Source organism: Colobus angolensis, unplaced genomic scaffold (genome assembly GCF_000951035.1).
Source record: "Colobus angolensis palliatus isolate OR3802 unplaced genomic scaffold, Cang.pa_1.0 Scaffold79, whole genome shotgun sequence".
Lineage (NCBI taxonomy): Eukaryota > Metazoa > Chordata > Mammalia > Primates > Cercopithecidae > Colobus > Colobus angolensis.
In genome coordinates, this window is record NW_012121709.1 from 6,337,772 (window position 1) to 6,360,068 (window position 22,297).

General features: G+C 44.9%; 2 protein-coding genes across 2 annotated transcripts in view; one reads left to right on the top strand and one right to left on the bottom strand.

The window, feature by feature from the left end:
* The window catches only part of RFC5 (replication factor C (activator 1) 5, 36.5kDa), a 17,779-nt gene extending 12,121 nt beyond the window's left edge, over positions 1–5,658 (top strand). Inside the window, exons 9-13 of the mRNA XM_011928712.1 lie at positions 244–321; positions 2,044–2,098; positions 3,450–3,927; positions 4,752–4,881; positions 5,194–5,658. Of these exons, the coding sequence (XP_011784102.1) occupies positions 244–321; positions 2,044–2,098; positions 3,450–3,546 (230 nt within the window). The 3' untranslated portion in view covers positions 3,547–3,927; positions 4,752–4,881; positions 5,194–5,658. The remainder of the gene's footprint in view (positions 1–243; positions 322–2,043; positions 2,099–3,449; positions 3,928–4,751; positions 4,882–5,193) is intronic.
* WSB2 (WD repeat and SOCS box containing 2) overlaps positions 4,950–22,297 on the bottom strand; it is a 19,932-nt gene continuing 2,584 nt past the window's right edge. Inside the window, exons 2-8 of the mRNA XM_011928710.1 lie at positions 15,439–15,683; positions 15,147–15,278; positions 10,553–10,653; positions 8,614–8,786; positions 7,475–7,585; positions 7,247–7,354; positions 4,950–6,626 (exon numbers count right to left, since the gene is read on the bottom strand). Of these exons, the coding sequence (XP_011784100.1) occupies positions 6,464–6,626; positions 7,247–7,354; positions 7,475–7,585; positions 8,614–8,786; positions 10,553–10,653; positions 15,147–15,278; positions 15,439–15,683 (1,033 nt within the window). The 3' untranslated portion in view covers positions 4,950–6,463. The remainder of the gene's footprint in view (positions 6,627–7,246; positions 7,355–7,474; positions 7,586–8,613; positions 8,787–10,552; positions 10,654–15,146; positions 15,279–15,438; positions 15,684–22,297) is intronic.

The window sequence follows — 22,297 nt, forward strand, 5'->3', positions numbered from 1 at the left end:
GGAGCTTGCAGTGAGCTGAGATCCGGCCACTGCACTCCAGCCTGGGCGACAGAGCGAGACTCCGTCTCAACCAAAAAAAAAAAAGAATCGGAGTCCAACACGTGCAACTTCAAGTTGAAAGAGAAACAGTTGTTGGGATTAAAAGTCCTACTTTAAAAAGTCACTTGCCAGGGTTTGGATTCAAAATTCTCTGCAGTATGTTTGTTCTGGAACTTGTTCCCTTTGCCTTAACTGCTCCTCTAGATATTACAGAGTTGAAAACTCTGAAGGGCTTGGCACTGCATGATATCCTGACAGAGATACACTTGTTTGTGCATAGAGGTAACTGACATTAGCCCCCAGCTGAGAAGCTGCGGAGAAGGTAGCCTGCTTTGGGGTTAAGGATGGTTAGGACAGGAGGCTTCATTCTTGAAGCAAAGAAACTAATGAAGTGTAAATCAGACCCCTTGTTAGCACTTGCCACTGTTTAAAATTTTGTTCCAGAGCTGGGTCGGGTGGCTCAAGCCTGTAATCCTAGTACTTTGGGAGGCCAAAGCAGGCAGATCACCTGAGGTCAGGAGTTCAAGACCAGCCTGGGCAACATGGTGAAACCCCATCTCTACTAAAAATATGAAAAATTAGCCGGGCGTGGTGGGACACGCCTGTAATCCCAGCTACTTGGGAGGTTGAGGTGGGAGAATCATTTGAGCCTGGGAGGTGGAGGTTGCAGTGAGCCAAGGTTTGCCACTGCACTCCAGCCTGGGCCACAGAGCTACAGTTTGTCTCCAAAAAACAAACAAACAAAAAACTGTTCCATAAACCCTCTTTGAATATCTAGAACTGCTGGGGAGAGTGAAAACTCCTGGAGGCTAACTTTATTTCCTCTAGGGGTTTGTATTTTATAGCAGTAAGTAGTATATATTAATTCACATTTCTAAAAAAAAAAAAAAAGTCTCTATCTATATCTATGTATCTATCTAGATATATATTCCCAGAAAAGAGAAAATATGTAAACATGTAAACCAAAGCAGGCTTAAGGAAAACATCTTAAGTTCCACGCTTGCCTGTACCTTCTACACAGAGAATTGGTTCTCAACCTTGGCAGCAGATAGGGGCACTCCAGACAAATTAAGTCAGCTTCTCGGAGGAGAACCAGGCATCCGTATTCTCTAAGCTCCCAGGTGACTTGTGTAGGCTTTCAGAGCTCTTCCCTCCAAAGTGGCCAACTGCAGATGGAGACCTAACTGGGTCAATGAATGTTGGTTCTGCCCAGGCCTTCACAGACCTCTTCCTGGTTGGCCCATGCCATGCCTTCTGCCCAAGGTATGGTTGGCTCAGGCCCTGCTCTGCACCTTGATTGTGGAAGCTGAGCATAAACCAACTTTTAAAAAAATCTGTTGTTTGTGCTTGGTTTTTAAATGGGGACAGGCTGGGTATGATGGCTGACGCCTGTAATCGCAACACTTTGGGAGGTTGAAATGGGCAGATCATTTGAGCCCAGGAGTTCGAGACCAGTCTGGGCAATATGGTGAAACCCCATCTCTACAAAAAATGCAAACTAGCCAGGCATGGTGGTGCACATCTGTAGCCTCAGTTACTCAAGAGTCTGAGGTGGAGGATCCCTCAAGCCCAGGAGGTCAAGGCTGCAGTGAGTCATGATCACACCATGCCACAGCACTCCAGCCTGGGCAACAGAGCAAGACCCCCTCTCAAAATAAAGTAAAATATAGAATAGAAACAGCAAGTGGGAACTCAGCATTCAGGTTAACTTGTAGAGCTACCCAGCTGCTAAGAACGGTGTGATCTTTGGTGTTCTCGGGATCACTTTGGTATCTGCTCATTTTCCTTTTTGACTACCCTATAAAGCAGCACAAAATCGAGTGGGTAAAACGTATGAAACCAGCACCATTTTTACCCTTAGAGGTGTGGTATCTAGTGAGCAGGCTGAGGCCTCGGGACTAGTTCAGTATTAAGGATTTGATGTTGAAACTCGTTTGTCCTCTGTGGGTTTTTTGACAGTAGAGAGTGACAGACCTAACTTGTTTGATTTTGTTTTTCCCTCAGTTGACTTTCCATCTTCAGTTCGAATACATTTATTGACCAAAATGGCAGACATTGAGTGAGTACTTTTCCCAGTTTTCATTCTTTTCCTCCTTTTTCTCCCTGTTGTGATTTATTTGTTTCAACTCTCTTGGTTTCAGTTTTTTTTTTTTTTATTTTCCTAAATCGTTCACATACAGTAGAATCCAGTCTGGTGATATTGAATGGAATGTGGGGAAGGGTGTGAGATGCTTAAAGAACATGGGGATAAACTCACAGGTCAAGTACAGATCAGTTACGTATCTGAGATGAAGGCCTTTCCTTGGACCTCACAGGCTCGGCCCACATTGATTCTGAAAATGCCCTTGTTATTTGGGAGGCCTGCTTCACTTCAACCACCCAGCTGTTATGAAGGCATTTTGGCATACTAAAGCATATTGGGGGTAAAAGTAAATTTTCTGCTTTGCCTGGTTCCGTAAACACTGTTATTAGCCCCCAGCGAAGCTGGCAGCTATCATTTCAGTAGACAGCATTGAGTTTAACAGAGATGTCAGCATAGGCCAACTCTAATTTGTGGCACTGGCTTTCACAGGCACAAATTAGGTCACCTCTCTTCATTGCACTGTGAATATGACGATTTTGCTCTCAGTGGCTGGGCATTTAAAAGGTGGCGAGAGGAACTCCAGTGTCCTGCTTTACTGACTAGACCACAGACCCACCAATATATCAGCCAAACTTCCCAGTGAAATGGCTTAATTAAGAGGAAGCAAATCTCCGTTTTGTTTCCCTCTTAATGTATTTTGCCGACAAAATAATCCTTCATTACATAGATTTTGTATATCTGTATAGTTAGGACAAACTTAAGTTCAGACCACCACTGTTGATACCTAATACTTTATTTCTTTTTTTCTTTTTTTGAGACAGAGTCTCGCTCTGTCGCCCAGGCTGGAGTACAGTGACGCAACCTCTGCCTCCCAGGTTCAAGCCATTCTCCTGCCTCAGCCTCCTGAGGAGCTGGGATTACAGGCATGCACTACCACGCCTGGCTAATTTTTGTTTTTTGTTTGTTTGTTTGTTTTGTAGATGGGGGTTTCACCATGTTGGCCAGGCTGGCCTCAAGTGATTGGCCCGCCTCCCAAAGTGCTGGGATTACAGGTGTGAACCACCGCGCCCGGTCTGATACCTAATAATTTTTAAAATTGAATCTGTCCTTACGAGTTTGAAACATCACATTTATAAATCAATGTGTAGGGCAAAGAAGAAAATGTTAGGGGGACACATACAAGATTGCAGTCCAGGGTAAATCTGTTTTATCACTTCCCATCCCCACTCCTTCAACAGATTTTCAGTCCTAGATCTCTTTTTCCCTTAAGAAAAGGCAGCTGTGTGTGGTGTCTTTTTTCTTACCCTGTGTGTTTGGTTTCTGTTAGGTACAGGCTTTCTGTTGGCACCAATGAGAAGATCCAGCTGAGCTCCCTCATTGCTGCATTTCAAGTCACCAGAGACCTGATTGTTGCAGAGGCCTAGATGCTCCGAGGGCTGTTCACAATTCTCAGGGCTCCGCAGTGATGGAAGAACAGAGGACAGTTCCGGGACGAACTGCAGCCTGGGGTCGTGGGATGAACCAGTCACCCTTAATCTTGGAAAAACTCCCTTCCAGGACAGGATGGGCAGGCATTTTAAAAGTACCATTTTTGTGGTGGTTTGGAGCAGGGATGTACAAAATACTTTTAATGTATAACTCATACTGCCCATCTTTTATAGGGGAAAAAAATAACCTTTTTTATTTTAAAGTTATAAGGCTTTTACCTTTTAGTTGCTTGGATGACAGGGAATTAGCCTACCCCATTTTGGTCTGGAACAGAAGACTTTCAAATCTAATATGGTCCAAGTGTCTTCCTACTCAAGGTAAACATCATCTCCAAAATTACATTTACGATTCTAATATTTGGCATTGTGTCTTTATCTAATTTAAACAGATGTTAACGGACGTCTGGCCAAAACTATTATACTTTTATAAGATGAGCTGAATTCTCTGACTTTAAAAACTGGTCTTTTTATTTACCTTCTGTGGTAGAAGAGTTACCAGCAGGTTCCAAATTGATGTGGATGATAGGAAAAAAATTTTAATTTTAAATATAATATAGAGCCTTAAACTATGCCATTGGGGGGGCAGAGGCTATATAAAACACACTTGTTTTCATGCAGGAGAGGGGCAAGTAAGATTGAGCCTGACTATAAACCTAGAACTGCGGGAGGACTGGGACTTTTGTACAAATTTCACATTTATTTTATAGCAATCATACTGCATTTGTGTTAGTGTTCTTTATAATAAAAGACAAAGCAGCCTGCTGGCTGGCTGTGTTACAAGTGACTCTTCCTTAGATAGGCAGAAAGATGCTGACTTTGTCAAACTTGCATTTATATGAAAACCTTCCGTCTCTAATATCACAGAATAAACTTTCTTTGGATGCTGTTCTTTATCTAAGTGTCAAATTCTTAAACTGTCTAATGGAAAAAGTCACTATTCCCTTTATTTATGGAGGACTCACCTCCTTAAGGACAGTGGCAAAGTTTGAAGCTAAATCTGATGGCCAACCAGGCCTCAAACCACCCAGAGACTCAGCCTCTGCTATACCTGGCACTTCAAGATAACCATGAAATGCAAACGTTGGCCAGTTGCTTCCCAGCTCTTCCACTGTACTACTTGTTTTATCTGTTTATTTTTTGAGGCAAGATCATGCTCTGTCACCCAGGCTGGAATACTGTGACACGATCATGGCTCACTACAGCCTCCATGTCCCAGGCTGGAGCAGTTCTCCCACCTCAGCCTCCTGAGTAGCTGGAACCACAGAACCACAGGTACATGCCACCACATCCTCAGCCCCCTGAGTAGCTGGGGCTACCGTGCACACCACCACCACACTAAGTTTTTTGGCTATTTTTTTTTTTTTTTTTTAAATAAAGATGGGGTCCCAGCTCACTCTGTTGCCCAGGCTGATCTTGAACTCCTGGGCTCAAGCAGTCCTCCCACCTCAGCCTCTCAAAGTGCTGGGATTACAGGCATGCCATCACACCCAGCCCTGCTTGTTTTAAAAGGGGACTTTTTTTTTCTTAATGGAAAAAAATGAAACAGAGCCAAAAGCTTTTTTTTTTTCTTTCCTTCAATGAAAGCCTCTCATTTGGAAAAGACATGTTTTTCTTCAAGCAACAAAGGTGGTAGAGGAAATTCCTCAACTTTCTCAACAAGTCATGTAATGTTACACTGGCCTCCATAAAGCACCGATTAAGAAAGCTAAAGAATAAGATGTTGTATTTCTTTTAAAATAATTTAAAATATATTAAATTTTCCTAAGGCAGGTTTTGTTTGAATGAGGTGTCTTGATTAGATAACTACATGCCACTGAAGGAGAACAGTACTTTTAAGGAGCTATTTTTGTTTCGCAGTAGAGTTGAAACCAGCTGATTAATCCAATGAAGTTAAACAGCAGAGACAGATCTCGTACATAAAAGTATCAGCTAAAGTCATGACTACACCAAGTCTTTACACAATTAAGACATCTTTGCAACTGTTCAATTTAAGTACTACGGTTATTAGATAATCGAGAAAAACACAGTTGTACCTTAACATCTGTTGAGGTCTGGCCAAAACTATTGAGAAAATACAAATAAATATGATGATGATAAATGGCCACTGATAACTCAGTAGCCATCCGAATAGTCATGCAGTTTAAGAATACATCCTTGTATAATCTGACATACAAATTTGTCATCTCCTGCACATGCACACCATTGTTAAAAAAAAAAAAAAAAAAAGCCAGTAATAGTGTCTGGATCAGTCAGGAGCACGGCCTCTGATTCCCCTGTAGTTTAGTTAAGCTAAATTAATACCTCATACCAAATAGCTCCAGGAAAACTGTCCTGCAGGTCAGAAGGGAGCCCAAGAAGAAAAGCACTTGGCCAATGTCAAAGCAACTCTGACCACAGCAGGAGGGAACTTGAACCAATGCTACCACTGCATCAGTAACACAAGGATAAGTACTAGGCAGAAGCCATCCTTCCCAGTGGAGGGAGTGTGAGCTGCTCTGCCACTAGAGAGGCTCTGGAGACCTACTCACTTGTATAATCAAAACATCAGTAACTGCACTTTGAATCCAAACGACTAGAAAGAGTTCAACACTTGCTGTTCGTAACTGGACTGAAGATTTAAGGTAAAGCTCTGTTGCCATGCAAGTGGAATCTCTTCCTCTAAGACTGACTTTCACATGCCAGGGAGAGAAAGATCCATGACTAGTACACTGGAACCTGGTTTTGCTACATTCTATTCACAATCCCGAAGAAATGCTATTTGAATCCAAGACCAGATGTTTGGCCCATTACTCCAGCACCTCCCTTTGACAGGACAATCTACCCTGCTACAAAGAAACACAAGATGTGGCATTGCTTAAAAAGTCCTGTATGTGAGGAACTCTTTCATTTTCTTGGGGATTGGCAGTGCTAGGACTTGGTAAGTTGTTAGGAAACTTCGAAGGGCTTTCCGGCATAAGTGCTTCAGTGAGGACAGCACCCTAGGAGCTGTCCAGAACTGGACGTGGCCATCTCTTGTCCTGAAATGAAACAAACCGATGCTGTGTTAAGACAGAGCTTGGATGTTCATGTTTTCATGAGGCTGGATACTCAAGTTTCTGTTTTGACTAGAAAGAGCAGGAGTCTTCAGAGAGTGAAATGTAACCCTGACCGTGGAAATGGATGTAAAAGTTGTGGTGCTGAATAATGAAGGCTGCTGATAGGATTAGAAAAACTCAAGACACCTTTGATACCAAAGTGCTCTCTCTCCGCACAGCCCTTTCTAAATCTGACCACAGTTAATTCAAAAGTAATAGGGGGAAGAGTGCCACCTACTGAATTATAGATGTTACCTGTAAAGTGGTCTTTTAGCCCTAAATGGTTTCCCATATATTATGCATCATCTCAATTTTATTCTCCCTTGTGAACTTGGCCCATTAGGTGGCATGACTTACAGGTCTTTAATTACATTTAGGTTAAATATTCAGAGAAAATGGTACACTGTATTAGCAAAATCGATCATTTGAGTTTTATATAATCTTGAATTGCCTTAAAGGTTTCCTCATAGGCAAGAAAATTCTAGATGGTTTCTTTCCTTAAAAAGCTCCATGGTATACTCAGCAGAAACCACCACCCATCTGTTCAGCTAACAAATACATACCCTGTGGCAATGACTCCACCATGTGGAAAAAATGTGCAGCAAAGACCATTGGTCATAGGAGCAAATGCAATGGGAGTTTTCAGTTCCAGGGCCCAGATCCTGAGGAGTCTGGATGGGGAGAGAGAACATCCACACATTAGCTGACCCAGGGCAAGACCAGGAGGGCCTTGCTGCCATTACTTGCAAGCACTTGTTCTGAGGTCACGTAAAGAGAGTTCTATTTGTTACCTGTCATCTGCCACCGTGGCAAGGTACAAGCCTTCTGGAGAGAAGCACACAGATCTCAGTGAGCTAATGTGGACATCACTGTCATCCATGGCGGGGTCAACCTGGGTGTGGCTGAGAAGGAAAGAAACAGGATGGCAGGCCTGGAGTGATGGCTGCTCTCCACCCTCCATCGTCACCCCAGGCAGGAAGCCAAACTGCCGTGGCTATAAAAGGACTCAAGATGCACTTGTGTGCCCCTCGTGGAAAAGCTTGGGATTTGCACACTGGGAAAAAAAAGGATATCTCCGAAGGCTCCAGGTGTCCTGTGGAGGGACTGAAGGGTTACTAACACTTCCTTGTGCTAATTTGTTTATGCAAAGTAGGTCAGCCCTCACTTTAATGCCACAGTAGAAACTGCAAGTCTTTTTTAGGCTAAGATACATGATAATTATAGGACTGCCTATTATTTGCTTCATAAAACAACAGACACAAAAGGAAAAAGGAGACCAAGTTTATGAGAACATGAAACTCATTTTGGAAAGCACAGTTTCGATAAGAGGCTCTTTCTGAACTTGTTACTACAGTTATTAGTAAATGGAAATAAAGAGTCATATTGAGGCTTCATAATGCTGATTCCAAAGAAGTACACGCAGCCGCCTGAATCGGGAGACGGGAAGACACTCAAAGCTACTTGAGAGGGCTTAACTGACAAGGCATCACTTAGAAGCAATGAACCAGTCTAGGCGCAGTGGTTCATGCCTGTAATTCCAGCAGTTTGGGAGACTGAGGCGGTGGATCACCTGAGGTCACGAGTTTGAGACCAGCCTGGCCAACATGGTGAAACCCCATCTCTTCTAAAAATACAAAAATTAGCCGGGCCTGGTGGCACATGCCTGTAGTCCCAGCTACTCAGGAGTCTGAGGCAGGAGAATCGCTTGAACCTGGGATGTAGAGGCTGCAGTGATCCCAGACTGCGCCACTGCCCTCCAACCTGGGTGACAGAGCGAGACTCCATCTCAAAAGAAAAAGAGACCCACTGTGCCTTTTTATCCAGCTTTTCCCCCTCCCATGTCCCAGACTCTAAAAGAGACATGTCTAATCCCAGGCAGGTTCCTCATCAGTCCCCCCACAAAAAAGTCATAGCAGGATTCAGTCCTTACTGGAGTGACCTCAGCCTTTCGCCGGTGTAGGGGTCCCACATAATCACATTGGTATCGTAAGAAGCCGTGACAAGCAGGGCAGAGTCGGGGGAGAAGTCACAAGAGACAACACTGCTTTGATGGCCCTCTAGCTTCCGAATTAACGTGTAGGACCTCATGCTCCATAGAAAGACCTGTGGAAAGCAAGACGTGCCTGGTTAAGGCAGAAGCGAAGTGCTTAGGACTCAAATGGAGGGAGGGAAAGGTACCACCACCAAATCTTCTGCAGGCCTTGCGGCCAGGTCAAGTTGATTCTCTATCCCTTTCCTACAGCTCTTCCAGAACCTGTCGTATAGGTTTAAATAAGGTAATTGGTCTGGATTTTTGAGGATTTAAATCAACAGACATGCTCAAGGAGCTCACTATAAGAGAGAATAAACCAGACCAGCTTTAGGAAGACCCCGGCTGAAACGCATGTGCAGAGACTTCTGAGTCTGCTTCTGAGTCCTGTTTGCCAATAGGGTAGTACGTGCTGATGAAGACCTGAGCCAAGTGCTATCTTATTCCACTTAAAAGTTGGTGGCCAGGCATGATGGCTCACGCCTGTAATCTCAGCACTTGGGGAGGCCAAGGTGGGTAGATCACATGAGGCCAGGAGTTTGAGACCAGCCTGGCCAATATGCCAAAACCCCAAATACAAAAATTAGCCAGGCATGGTGGTGCACGCCTGTAAGCCCAGCTATCTGGGGGGTTGAGGCAGAAGAATCACTTGAGCCTGATAGGTGGAAGCTGCAGTGACCTGAGATCACGTCACTGCACTCCAGCTTGGGCAAAAGAGTAAGACTGTCTCCAGTTTTTTTTTTTAAAGGGTCAGAAGTGAAATCTGCAGCCACCCCACAAAGTAGTGGCAGCCTGTCAAGGCATTTTACACCACCTACCTTGTGTATGGAACCATGGAAATCTGTCCCAAGACTGTGCCTCTGACCTAGCTCATCACTTTAAACCTTTGTGAGAAGCATTAAGAGGATTTTATTTTCATTCCTTTATGAAAACCCTCAGGCCAGGCACGGTGGCTCACGCCTGCAATCCCAGTACTTTGGGAGGCCGAGGTGGGTGGATCACCTGAGGTCAGGAGTTCGAGACCGGCCTGGCTAACATGGTGAAACCCCATTTCTGCTAAAAATACAAAAAATTAGCCAGGCGTGGTGGTGCGCACCTGTAATCCCAGCTACTTGGGAGGCTGAGGCAGGAGAATAGCTTGAACCCGGGAAGCAGAGGTTGCAGTGAGCCGAGATTGTGTCACTGCACTCTAGCTTGGGCAACAAGAGCAAAATTCTGTCTAAAAAAGAAAAAAAGAAAAAAAAGAAAACCCTCATAGTTCCAAACCACAAATAAATGATGAGCCACCTGGACTGTACCAAATGGTGAACTCTCAACCTTCCCTTCAGTCACCGCAAGCGGCTCAACGCGACACAAAATTCAAACAGAAACTGTTCTCAAATTGTTCTTGGATTTCTAATACCTGTTTGTTTTTTCAATTAACAGGATTTCAGGACAAAGTTCAACAAGTAACTGCACTGACATGATTTGAATTGGAAATCCAAATTAGAGAGATTCAAATTTGATGGTTCAAAGGAAATTTGGACTCACATCTGGGCTGCAACTTTTAAAATCTCAGACTCCAAGAAGAAAAGAAATTTAAAAAGCAATCATTTTCCCATTTTGTAAAGGGAAACAGACCTCTGATGACAGGAGCAACCTGTTTCCAAATCCCTCCTGTCTTTGGGTTCATGTTAAAGTGCAAGTCACAAGGGAGTTTTGCAGGCGGCAGCCACGGCCCACCAGCCTGCCTTTTATTGGGGTGGATTTGCGGACCATTTTGAGAACACTCACACACACCAGGCCACCACTTCAGACCTCCACGTCTCAGTGAATTAAAGCAATAATGCTGGAGACTCACCGACTTCTCTCCAGCTGCAGAGCACAGCATGCTGCAGTCTGGGGAGATGGAACAGCAGTAAACCCACTGCAGGTGGCCCGATAACACTTGAATCTGTTTACCTGGCAGAAAAAAGAAGCAAACGATGAGCCAATCCTCAAAACAACGAAGCAGGAAGACTGGAGAACTGGGAGAACTGGGGTGGTAACAGCCCCCCACCCAGTATACCTATCAGCTCCTATCAGCTGGGCCCAAGGGTCCAATTTTCAATTCAGAGTAAGAAATATGACCAGATTTGTCATTTAAACACCTGTAATCTGTGAATATGATATTCTAATTCCCCACGGAAACCATTATCTGTGGCTTCAGCACAATCTATAAGATCAGTAAAGGCGAAGGGGTATGGTGATCACTTTTGTTTTTTTTTTTTTCTGAGATGGAGCCTCGCTCTGTCTCCCAGGCTGGAGTGCAGTGGCGCGATCTCAGCTCACTGCAACCTCCGCCTCCCAGGTTCAAGTGATTCTCCTGCCTCAGCCTCCTGAGTAGTTGGGATTACAGGCACGTACCACTGCGCCCAGCTAATTTTTGTAGTTTTAGTGGAGACAGGGTTTCATCATATTGGCCAGGCTGGTCTCAGACACCTGACCTCAGGTGTTGATCACTTTTTTAATATAATCTTGAATTGCCTTAAAGGTTTCCTCATAGGAAACCATATCAAAGGGAGCCTTTGACAGCAGAGGATGTTCTTTTTCGGCTCCCCAACCACCTCGAGGACCCTGAAGCATCATTCCCAATTTAGAGAGAGAGTTTATCTTCAATTCTCCCTCATTTAAACTGTAAAGGTTTCTCTGTAATCACAAGGATCCTGCTGCAGACTGTCACCCTGCCAGCCTTGCCAGGATGTCCGGATGAGCAGTGTTGTGGAGTCATTAGGGGCACACATTCTAGAGTCAGACAGCTTGGGTGTGAATCCTGACTCCCCTGCTAATTCAGCACATAACCCAGGGCGACTCACACAATGTCTCCAGCTCTTGCTTTAAAAAAAGCCCGTCCATATAGGGGATGGGTGAATAAATGGCGGTATATCTACCCCATTAATGCAGCTGGAATTAGAGACAGATTTTCCATGGGGTACCTACCGTTTAATGAAAAATGCGAGATGCAGGGGAAAATCGTGAAGATATTATGATTCTGTTTTTGTGAAACAATGACCCAAAAGCCATGAATGCAAATGTGTGTGCACAGGATTATATAAGCAGAGAGAAAAATATGGAAGGGTATATACTAGGCTCCTAACACGGGGTACCAGGATGCAGGGGGGGAAGAGGGGAGGATGACGACAGCAGGGAGGGCAAGAGAGAGAATTGCGAAGGAAAGAGCCAAGCAAGAAAGAAGAAAAAAGAATTGTTATATGCCTGTACATGGTCATATATATGAATTTACTGAAGTTTATGCGGATGTATGGATCTACAAAAATTAGTACTTTTTATTTTTTATTTATTTATTTTTTTTGAGACAGGGTCTTGTTCTGTTGCCCAGGCGGGAGTGCAATGGCATGATCTCGGCTCACTGCAACCTCTGCCTCCTGGGTTCAAGTGATTCTCCTGCCTCAGCCTCCCAAGTAGCTGGAATTACAGGCACCCGCCACCACGCCCTGCTAATTTTTATATATTTTTAGTAGAGCCAGGGTTTCACCATGTTGGCTAGGCTGGTTTCGAACTCCTGACCTCGAGTGATCTGCCTGCCTTGGCCTCCCAAAGTGCTTTAATTAATATTTTTTAAAAGTCATGGTGCCCGTAGTCCCAGCTACTCGGGAGACTGAGGCAGATCACTTGAGCCCAGGAGGCAGAGGTTGCAATAAGCTGAGATCGCAGCATTGCACTCCAGCCTGTGCAACACAGTGAGACTCTATCTCAAAAAAAAATAAAGGTCAATCATGGTTTCTTCAGCTGTCAAATCTCAGGGTGCTGTGAGTACTGAATAAATTAAGGCCTGTTAGGTCAGTGGGGCAGCGCCCAGCAGCTGGGAACGCAACTTTATTCCCCTCCTCTCCTTGAAAAGCTCTCATAATTGGCCTGCTCCATCCTGCCCACTCTTGGTCACTCTCACTTGGTCTTTTCTTCCAAGTCATCAAGTGATTTCCAGAGCCACGGCCTGGACCTTCCTGAGATGGTGGCAAGCTGCTTCAGTACATGCATTAAGCCAGCATTTAAAAAGGCACTGCCAGCCGAGCGTGGTACCTCACACCTGTAATCCCAGCACTTCGGGAGGCTAAGGTGGGCGGATCCCTTCAGGTCAGGAGTGTAAGACCAGCCTGACCTTACCTTCATGGCAAAACCCCATCTCTACCAAAAATATGAAAATTAGCCAGGCATGGTGGCACACACCTGTAGGAGGCTCTGTCTTAAAAAAAAAAAAAAGGCACTGCCTTGGAGACAGTGCCCTGATCAGCAGCATATCTTACACTGTGTGATTACAGGTTCCACTAGAGTAGGTCAGGCGCAGTGGCTCACTCACGCCTGTTATCCCAGCACTTTGGGAAGCCCCGGTGGGCGGATCACTTGAGGTCAGGAGTTCGAGACCAGCCTGGCCAACATGGTGAAACCCCGGCTCTACTAAAAATACAAAAAATTAGCCAGGTGTGGTGGTTTATGCCTGTAGTCCCAGCTACTTGGGAGGCTGAGACACAAGAATCACTTGAACCCGGGAGGCGGAGGTTGCAGTGAGCTGAGATCATGCCACTGCTCTCCAGCCTGGGTGACACAGTGAGACTCCGTCTCAAGAAACAAAACAAAACAAAACAACAAAAACCACCTAGAGTTACCTTTGTGATCAGATGCCTTCAGATGAGGATGCACATGCACCGCCTTAGTTTGTCTGACAAGTTCCTATGGACTAAACGTGTCCCCCACACATAAAGCCCTGTCCCCAGTGTGATAGTCTTAGGAGGTAGAGCTTTTGAGAAGTCAATAGGTCATGAGGGTGAAGCCTCGGGAATGGGATTAGTGCCCTTAGAAGAGACATGAAAGACAGAGATCTCTGCCAGATGAGGATACAGAGAGAAGGTGGCTGTTTACAAACCAGACAGCTGGTGCTCACAGACACCAAAACTACTAGCACCTCGCTCATGGAATTCCCAATCTTCAGAACCGGGAGAAATAAATGTCTGTTGTTTAAGCCACCCAGTCTCTGGCACTGACTAAGATACAAGTTTGTGGGCTCATTGCTAAAAGAGCAGGAGAAAGGTTCCTCCCATGGCTGTGTGGAGCTGGACAGTCATAACTTGGGAGAGAGTGCTAGTGCCTTCACACCATGGGGATGAGTGGCCTCTTCATGACCCTCCTTCCAATCCCTCCCGCCCCTGATCCTCTTCATGACCCTTTACCACTGCCTCCTTCCAATCCCTCCAGCCCCTGATCCTCTTCATGACCCTTTACCACTGCCTCCTTCCAATCCCTCCAGCCCCTGACCCCATCCAGGGCTGGAGGGATTGGAAAAATGGCATTGCAATAAATTCCCCTTTCTTATGTCACTTTTTTTTTTTTTTTTTTTTTGGAGACAGAGTCTCGCTCTGTCGCCCAGGCTGGAGTACAGTGATGCAATCTCGGCTCACTGCAACTTCCGCCTCCTGGGTTCAAGTGATTCTCCTGCCTCAGCCTCCCGAGTAGCTGGGACTACAGGCGCCCAGCACCATGCCCAGCTAATTTTTGTATTTTTTAGCAGAGATGGGGTTTTGCCATGTTGGCCAGGCTGGTCTTGAACTCCTGACCTCAGGTGATCCACCCGCCTTAGCCTCCCAAAGTACTGGGATTACAGGCGTGAGCCACTGTGCCTGGCCTGTTATATCACCTTTCTAGTTAAGGATCAAACCAGAGATGTATGGAATTCCTTACTGGGCCACCCCCGTATATAGTTTGCTCAAGGCAGAATTTCACAAACCTGACGCCCTGTAGCCTGAGAGAATTATTCTAGGCTTAGAGTCTGCTTCAAAAAGAAAGTCTAACAGGAAGCACCCAACAGGGACTTCTACATCAGTGGTTGTCAACCTGGGGAGACCTTGCCCTTCACAGGACATGGGGACTTTTTTGCTTGTCACAACTGGAAAGGATGCTACTGGCATCAAAAGAGAAGAGGCTAGGCATGCTGCTCAGCGTCTTAGAATGCACAGGGGAGCCCACGACAAAGGGTTATCCAGCCCAAAATATCCATAGTGCCGATGAGAAAACCTATTCTAGATCAAATATTTTTAACAGGGGCAATTCACCCCAAGAGGGTACAAACTAGTTCTTGGTAGCCAAAAAAATCTTAACATTTTTTTACATACAAAGCATAGACATGCATTCAGCACATAAGCAGATATACAATAGATCTTCAATATTACAATAGCCTAAATAGACACACAGTATATGTCTGGTATTAAACTCTCTTTGGTACGGTATTATCTTTGGGGCGGGCAGGGGCAATTAGGAAAAAACTGTCTAAAAAGGCTCCTTAAGGGGCAATCACAGAAAAAAACATCAAGAAACACTGTTTTAGATCAAAATGAAACTGGTAAAGTGGAGAAAGCAAATACAGTATTTTTGGAGTTGCCAAGTAGTTCCTTCTCTTCCCATACCGTGTTTATTCAGGTCCCAGATGCGAAGAGTCTTATCCCGTGACGCGGAGACCAAAATCAAACTGCCACTGGGTGTGAAGCTCAGATCTCTCACGACATCTTGGTGGCCGGAAAGATTCAAAAGCAGGAGCCCTGGCATGAGAGCAGGGGCACTCAGTCAGCCAGAGAGGGGGCACAAGGTGTGCCTGCCATGGCCACACTCCTCGGCCAACATGAGTGGAGCAGGGAGGCGTCACAGTCAGAACATGCACCCGAGCCTCCCAGAACCCTGGGCCAGCCAGGAATGACCTACCTGTCTGCACCTCCCAGATCTTGATCTGCCCATCGTTGAGTCCCGTAGCAAGAACCAGGCAAGAGACATCGGGCACCTGGGGGTGGTGGCGTGCCCAGAGCTTCCTGCTGGGTGGGGAAGGCCACGGGCTGAAGGCCAGCCCCCAGACAATCTGACCACAGTCCAGCGTCTTCTCTTTTGGGCTGCCCCGCCCTTTCGTCTCATTTTTGCTACTGCGGCTTTTGGCTTCAAACCCTTTAGGGATGCTGGGAGAAGCAGAGATTTCTTAATGAATCTGCAATTGTTACCAAGTCTATCAACTTTTCATCCTGGGACACGTAAGACTTTTGGGGAGTGGAGGGAAGGGTCTGTCACCCAAGCTGGCATGCAGTGACACAATCATGGCTCACTCAGCCTTGACCTCCCTGCTCAACTGATCCTCCCGCCTCAGCCTCCACCAAGTAGCTGGGACTACAGGCATGTGCCATTAGGCTCTGTTAACTCTGTATTTTTTGTAGGACGGACTTTTGTCATGTTGCCCAGGCTGGTCTCGAACTCCTGAGCTCAAGTGATCTGCCCACCTTGGCCTCCCAAAGTGCTGGGATTACTGGCATAAGCCACCCCACCAGGCCACATAAGATTTTAAATCCTAGAAACAAGCTGGCCTTTGGTGCAATTTGCTGTGACTTTTCTTTTTGTTTCTTTTTAAGAGTTGATGTAGGCTGGGCATGGTGGCTCATGCCTGTAATCCCAGCACTTTGGGAGGCCAAGGCAGGTGGATCACCTGAGTTCTAGAGTTCGAGACCAGCCTGGCCAACATGGTGAAGCCCCATCTCTACTAAAAATAAAAAAAAAAAAGATTAGCTGGGCATAGTGGCGGGTGCCTGTAACCCCAGCTACTTGGGAGGCTGAGGCAGGAGAAATGCTTGAACCCGGGGGGCGGAGGTTGCAGTGAACCAAGATCGCACCATTGCACTCCAGCCTGGGGAACAAAGGCAAAACTCTGTCTCAAAAAAAAAAAAAAAAAAAAGAGTTGATGTAACACAGGCTATACTGGCCATGGCTCAATCTATTTGCAACAGCCCTGCAATGGGGTGACCTGCCTTGTGGGATAACTAAATCACAGATGCTCCAGGGAGTCACATGCTTGCTCAGAAAGTTATCTCGGGTTTTGGTGAGTGGAAGGAAAAAGACACTCAGTTTTTCCCATGAGTAAGAAAGCGCAATGCAGGTTTGGAACTAGGGCAGAACTTAGAGCCTGAATAGCCACCACTCTCCTGCCTGATGAGTTCCCTTATCTCTAGCTTAGAAATCCTCAAGGAGCTGGAAAATAAACCCCTGTCTTGCCAACACCGTTTGTTTGGTACATGTTAATTTCCACCTTTACTATGTTCCAACTGATTAATGAGGCTCCTTCATTTACTTCCCTGATGGTAACCCGCAGAAGAATCAAACAGCAAGGTAGTCAAGAGAGAAAAGGAATTCACAGAGCTGCGTAGAGGTAGCCTGTCCTGGAAGATCTCTTAACCCGACCCTCTCCTACAATTCAACTTACAGTGAAACAGGCCCAGATAAACTAAAACATGGGGCCCTGGCTGCCACTGCGCCCAGGAAACAATTCGCAAATGCACAAGCACTGGGCCGGCCCTGGGGTTGAGCCTGAAAACATGAAGCTTACTGTTTGCAGTACACAGCACAAAGGTCTCCATGTGACCTGACCACACTCTGGTTGGTTAAACTGAGGGAAATGGAGACGAGAAAGCTGAACGCCAGATTTGGTTCCATGAGAAATCCTAAACTCGATGCATAATTAGTTGACAACTTTATGTATTAATTGGTGCAAAAATAATTGCAGTATTTGCAATTATCACCATTACTTTTGCACCAACCCAATATTACAGATGGTAAAAACCACCATTACTTTTGCACCAACCCAATATTATAGATGTTCCCAAAAAATTCTAACTAAATCACATTTTTGTCAATTGTGTGGTGAAGGACACGAAAGAATTTTAACCAAGCTCATTTACAAAATTAGAAGGGAGGGGCCGGGCGCGGTGGCTCACACCTGTAATTCCAGCAATTTGGGAGGCCGATGTGGGTGGATCACCTGAGGTCAGGAGTTCGAGACCTGCCTGACCAATATGGTGAAACCCCGTCTCTACTAAGAATACAAAAATTAGCTGGGTGTGGTGGCAGGGGCCTGGTGGCACACGTCTGTAATCCCAGCTACTCAGGAGGCTGATATGGGAGGATTGCTTGAGCCAGGAGGCGGAGGTTGCACTGAGCCAAGATCACATCACTGTACTCCAGTCTGGGTGACAGAGTCTGACCCTGTCTCAAAAAAAAAAAAAAAAAAAAAAGGTCTACGCTCTTAGCAATTGTCAAGTGTACATTATTAATAACCACAGTCATCATGCTGTACAATAGATCTTCCAAACTTACCCTGCTTAGCTGAAACTTTATACCTTTGATCAATATCTCCCCACTCCCTCTCCCACCCCCGGTAACCACCATTCTACTCTCTGTTTCTACGACTTTTTTAGATTCTACACGTAAGTGAGATCATGCAGTATTTGTCTCTCTGTGCCTAGTTCATTTCACTTAGGATAAAGTCCCTCAGGTTCATCCATGTTGTAGCAAATGACAGATTTTGTTCTTGGCAATAAAGTTGTATTGGAACGCAGTCACAGGCACTTGTTTAGGTATTGTCTGAGGCTGCTTTCACACTGTGACAGTAGAGTTCGACAGTCAAGACAGAGACCTTATGGCCTACAAAGCCTAAACTATTTGCTTTATAGAAAAAGTTGGCCAGGCGCTATAGCTCACACCTGTAATCCCAGCATTTTGGGAGGCCAAGGTGGGTGGATCACTTGAGGTCAGGAGTTTGAGACCAGCCTGGCCAACATGGTGATATCCCATCTCTATTAAAAATACAAAAAATTAGCCGGGCATGGTGGGGGATGCCTATAGTCCCAGCTACTCGGGAGGCTGAAGCAGGAGAATCGCTTGGGCCCAGGAGGTAGAGGTTGCAGTGAACTGAGGTCACACCACTGCACTCCAGTCTGGATGACAGAGCAAGACTCCATCTCAAAAAAAAAAAAAAGAAAAGAAAAGAAAAAGAAAAAGTTTGCCAACCTCTGGGTCTAAATGGCCAAATATAGGCTGAAACTTGTTATTCTGGCCAATCTGAGTGTGACCACGAATGTTATTTTGATCGGTTGCCTCTCCAGACTGTCCAGACCTACCTGGCTCTGGCCCTGGCACTGGCCACTGAGTTTGCTGTCACGAGAAGAAGCACTTAAGAGGCAGGCTACGGGAAGAGGTTTAAGACAGCTTGGAGCCACCAGTTAAATTTATTTTATTTCTTATAAAATCCTGATTTCTGTATTTGTTTTATTTATTTTGGTTTTTTTTAGAGACAGGGTCACTCTCTGGCACCCAGGCTGCAGTGCAGTGGTGTGACCATAGCTTACAGCAGCCTTGAACTCCAGGGCTCAAGCAGTCCTTCCACCTCAGCCTCCTGAGTAGCTGGGACTACAGGTGCATGCCACCATACCCAGCTTATTTTTTAATTTTTTGCAGAGACAGGGTCTTGCTGTGTTGCCCAGGTTAGTCACTAATTCCTGGCCTCAAGCAATCCATCCCACCTCAGCCTCCCAAAGTGCTGAGATTATAGGCGTGTGGCACCACACCTGGCCCTAATTTCTGTATTTGAATTAAGGAATACACCTGTAGCTACTTTATTCCAAAAGAATTAAGGCATATTTGTCATTTCATTTTAATATCCTAAATTTAATTTTTCTAGAACGAGATACTAAAATTTCCATTTTATGGGTTATTAACTTTTCCGGGGTCACAAAATCAGGGGCAGAACTGGAACTAAGCTCTTGGGTATCCTGGCCTAATGCTTAACAAATACTTTGAGTTTGCTAATGAATCAAGGGATGAGTTACATGAAAAGCAGGGAGATCGTACCGTGGGAAAGGGCTGATGAGGCAAGACAGATTCATTGGCAGAATTTAGCTCACTGAAGTTAAAGTTTCTAAAAACTTTATTTCGAAAAGTAGTACAATTATTTGGTTGGTATCAATTATTTGCTCAATATCAAAAGCACTACATAATATGATTTTTTAAAAATGTAAAACTACCCTAACTAGAATATAAATGCCCCAAATTCTCTCTTTAAAAGACTTTTAAAATAGCAATTGTTGGCGGGGTGTGGTGGCTACGCCTTTGGGAAGATGAGGGAGGATCACTTGAGGCAAGGAGTTCAAGGCTGCATTGAGCTATGATCATGCCACTATACTCCAGCCTGGGTGATGGAGTAAGACCTTGTCTCTGCCCCCCAAAAAATCCAATTATTTTAAATTATAAAAATAATAAATAAAAATAGTAGAGAAACATGGGAGAAATGTGAAAATGAGACAAATAAAGTAAAAATTACCTATAATCCTAACACCACCATTCTAAACATCTCACTATAAATTTCTGTGTATATACACATGTCTTTTAAAAACAAATCTGATATCATACTGCATACATGGTTTTACAAACTGCTTTTTATTTTTTTTTTAAGAGACAGCGTCTCACTGTCGCCCAGGCTGGAGTGGCCTGGTATGATCAGAGCTCACTGCAGCCTCTAATTCCTGGGTTCAGGCGATCCTCTCATCTCAGCCTCCTGAGTAGCTAGGACCACATGCATGTGCCACCACGCCAGGCTAATTTTTAAATTTTTTTTGTAGAAACAGGGTCTTGCTATGTTGCCCAGGCTGATCTGGAACTCCTAGCCTCAAGTGATCCTTCCACTTCTGCCTCCCAAAGTGCTGGGATTACAGGCATGAGCCACCACACCCGGCCATATAGCCTCTTTTTTTTTCAATAAGCTTCATACTGCAAACATTTTCTCAGAATACTGTTCTTCAAAATACGTGATTTTGCCGGGTGCAATGGCTCACGCCTGTAATCCCAGCACTTTGGGAGGCCAAGGCGGGTGGATCCCTTGAGGCCAGGAGTTCAAGATCCGTCTGGGCAACATGGTGAAACCTTGTCTCTACTAAAAATACAAAAAAATTAGTTGAGTGTGGTGGCACACGCCTGTAATCCCAGTTACTCAGGAGGTTGAGGCAGGAGAACCGCTTGAATCCAGGAGGCGGAGGTTGCAGTGAGCGGAGATGCGCCAGTACACTCTGGCCTGGACGACAGAGCAAGACTCTCTCAAAAAAAAAAAAAAAAGTGTGATTTTTCTCCAAAACCAGTAACTTCTCACTCAACACAGGAAAAAATAACACTTAGCTCATTATGTTAAATAATAAATATGAAAAAAACGGTTAATACTCAAATACCTTTTTCCATTTTCTTTAGTTAATAGTGAAAGGATATATTTACCTATAGAAATGCACGTATTTGAAAACAAGAGTGATTTTCAGGAAACTGACAGATCTTCCAGGTTGTGCTTTTTAAAAAAAAGCAGACTAAGCCGGGCGCGGTGGCTCACGCCTTGTAATCCCAGCACTTTGGGAGGCTGAGGCAGGCGGATCACAAGGTCAGGAGATCAAGACCATCCTGGCTAACACGGTGAAACCCCATCTCTACTAAAAATACCAAAAAAAAAAAAAAAATTAGCCAGGCGTGGTGGCGGGCACCTATAGTCCCAGCTACTCAGGAGGCAGGAGAATGGCAAGAACCTGGGAGGCAGAGCTTGCAGTGAGCTGAGATTGCGCCACTGCACTCCAGCCTGGGCAACAGAGTGAGACTCTGTCTCAAAAAAAAAAAAAAACAGACTATAAATTCATATAGTACATTTACTTATATGTCAAGTCTTGAAATGAAGGAGCAACCCTTGTATTTCAAGTGGGGAATTAGTAAACAATGTATGACCTTGGCATTATCATTAAACTGACCACAGAAGGAACTGAAAACTCTGATTAAAAACACATAACAAAATTTGATGGCTGCAAAAATATCATATGGAAATGGTAAAATTTTCTTAACCGTTCTCTCATTCCTGGATTTCAAACTGTTTCCAATTTTCTTAATATACAACTAATTTCATAATGAAGATCAGTGTATATAAATAGATGACACCATTTCTGAGATTTCTTTTTTCTTTTTTTTTGAGACAGAGTCTTGCTCTGTTACCCAGGCTGGAGTGCAGTGGCACTATCTCAGCTCACTGCAACCTCCGCCTCCCAGGTTCATGCGATTCTCCTATCTCAGCCTCCTGAGTAGCTGGGATTACAGGTGCACACCACCACACCTGTCTAACTTTTTGTATTTTTAGTAGAGACGGGATTTCACCATGTTGGCCAAACTGGTCTCAAACTCCGGACCTCAAGGGATCCACCTGCCTCGGCCTCCCAAAGTGCTGGGATTATAGGCATCAGCTACCGCACCCAGCCCAGAAGTACATTTTTCAGGTCTTTGATGCGTTTTGCCAGCCTTCCTTCCAGAAACTGCACAAATTTATCCCCCTCAACCCTAGCAGCATGCAGAGTACCCATCTCAACAAACTCCTGTCAACATTCCCTCTTATCAAGGCAAATTTCATATCCAACTTATAAAAACCTTAAATCTAATGTTATTTATAAAAAATGCTTAAAGCAAAATAAATGAGAGCTTCAAGGGCAAGGGCCATGTTTGATTTATCTCAGGACTCTCAGTCCCTAACTCAGTGTTACACAAAGAAACTATGCAACCAAGGCTGGCCAACATAGTAAAACACCGTCTCTACTAAAATACAAAAAAATTAGCCAGAGGTGGTGGCGCACACCTGTAATCCCAGCTACTCAGGAGGCTGAGGCAGGAGAATTGCTTGAACTCAGGAGGCGGAGATTGCAGTGAGCCAAGACTGCGCCCTTGCACTCCAGCCTGGGCAACA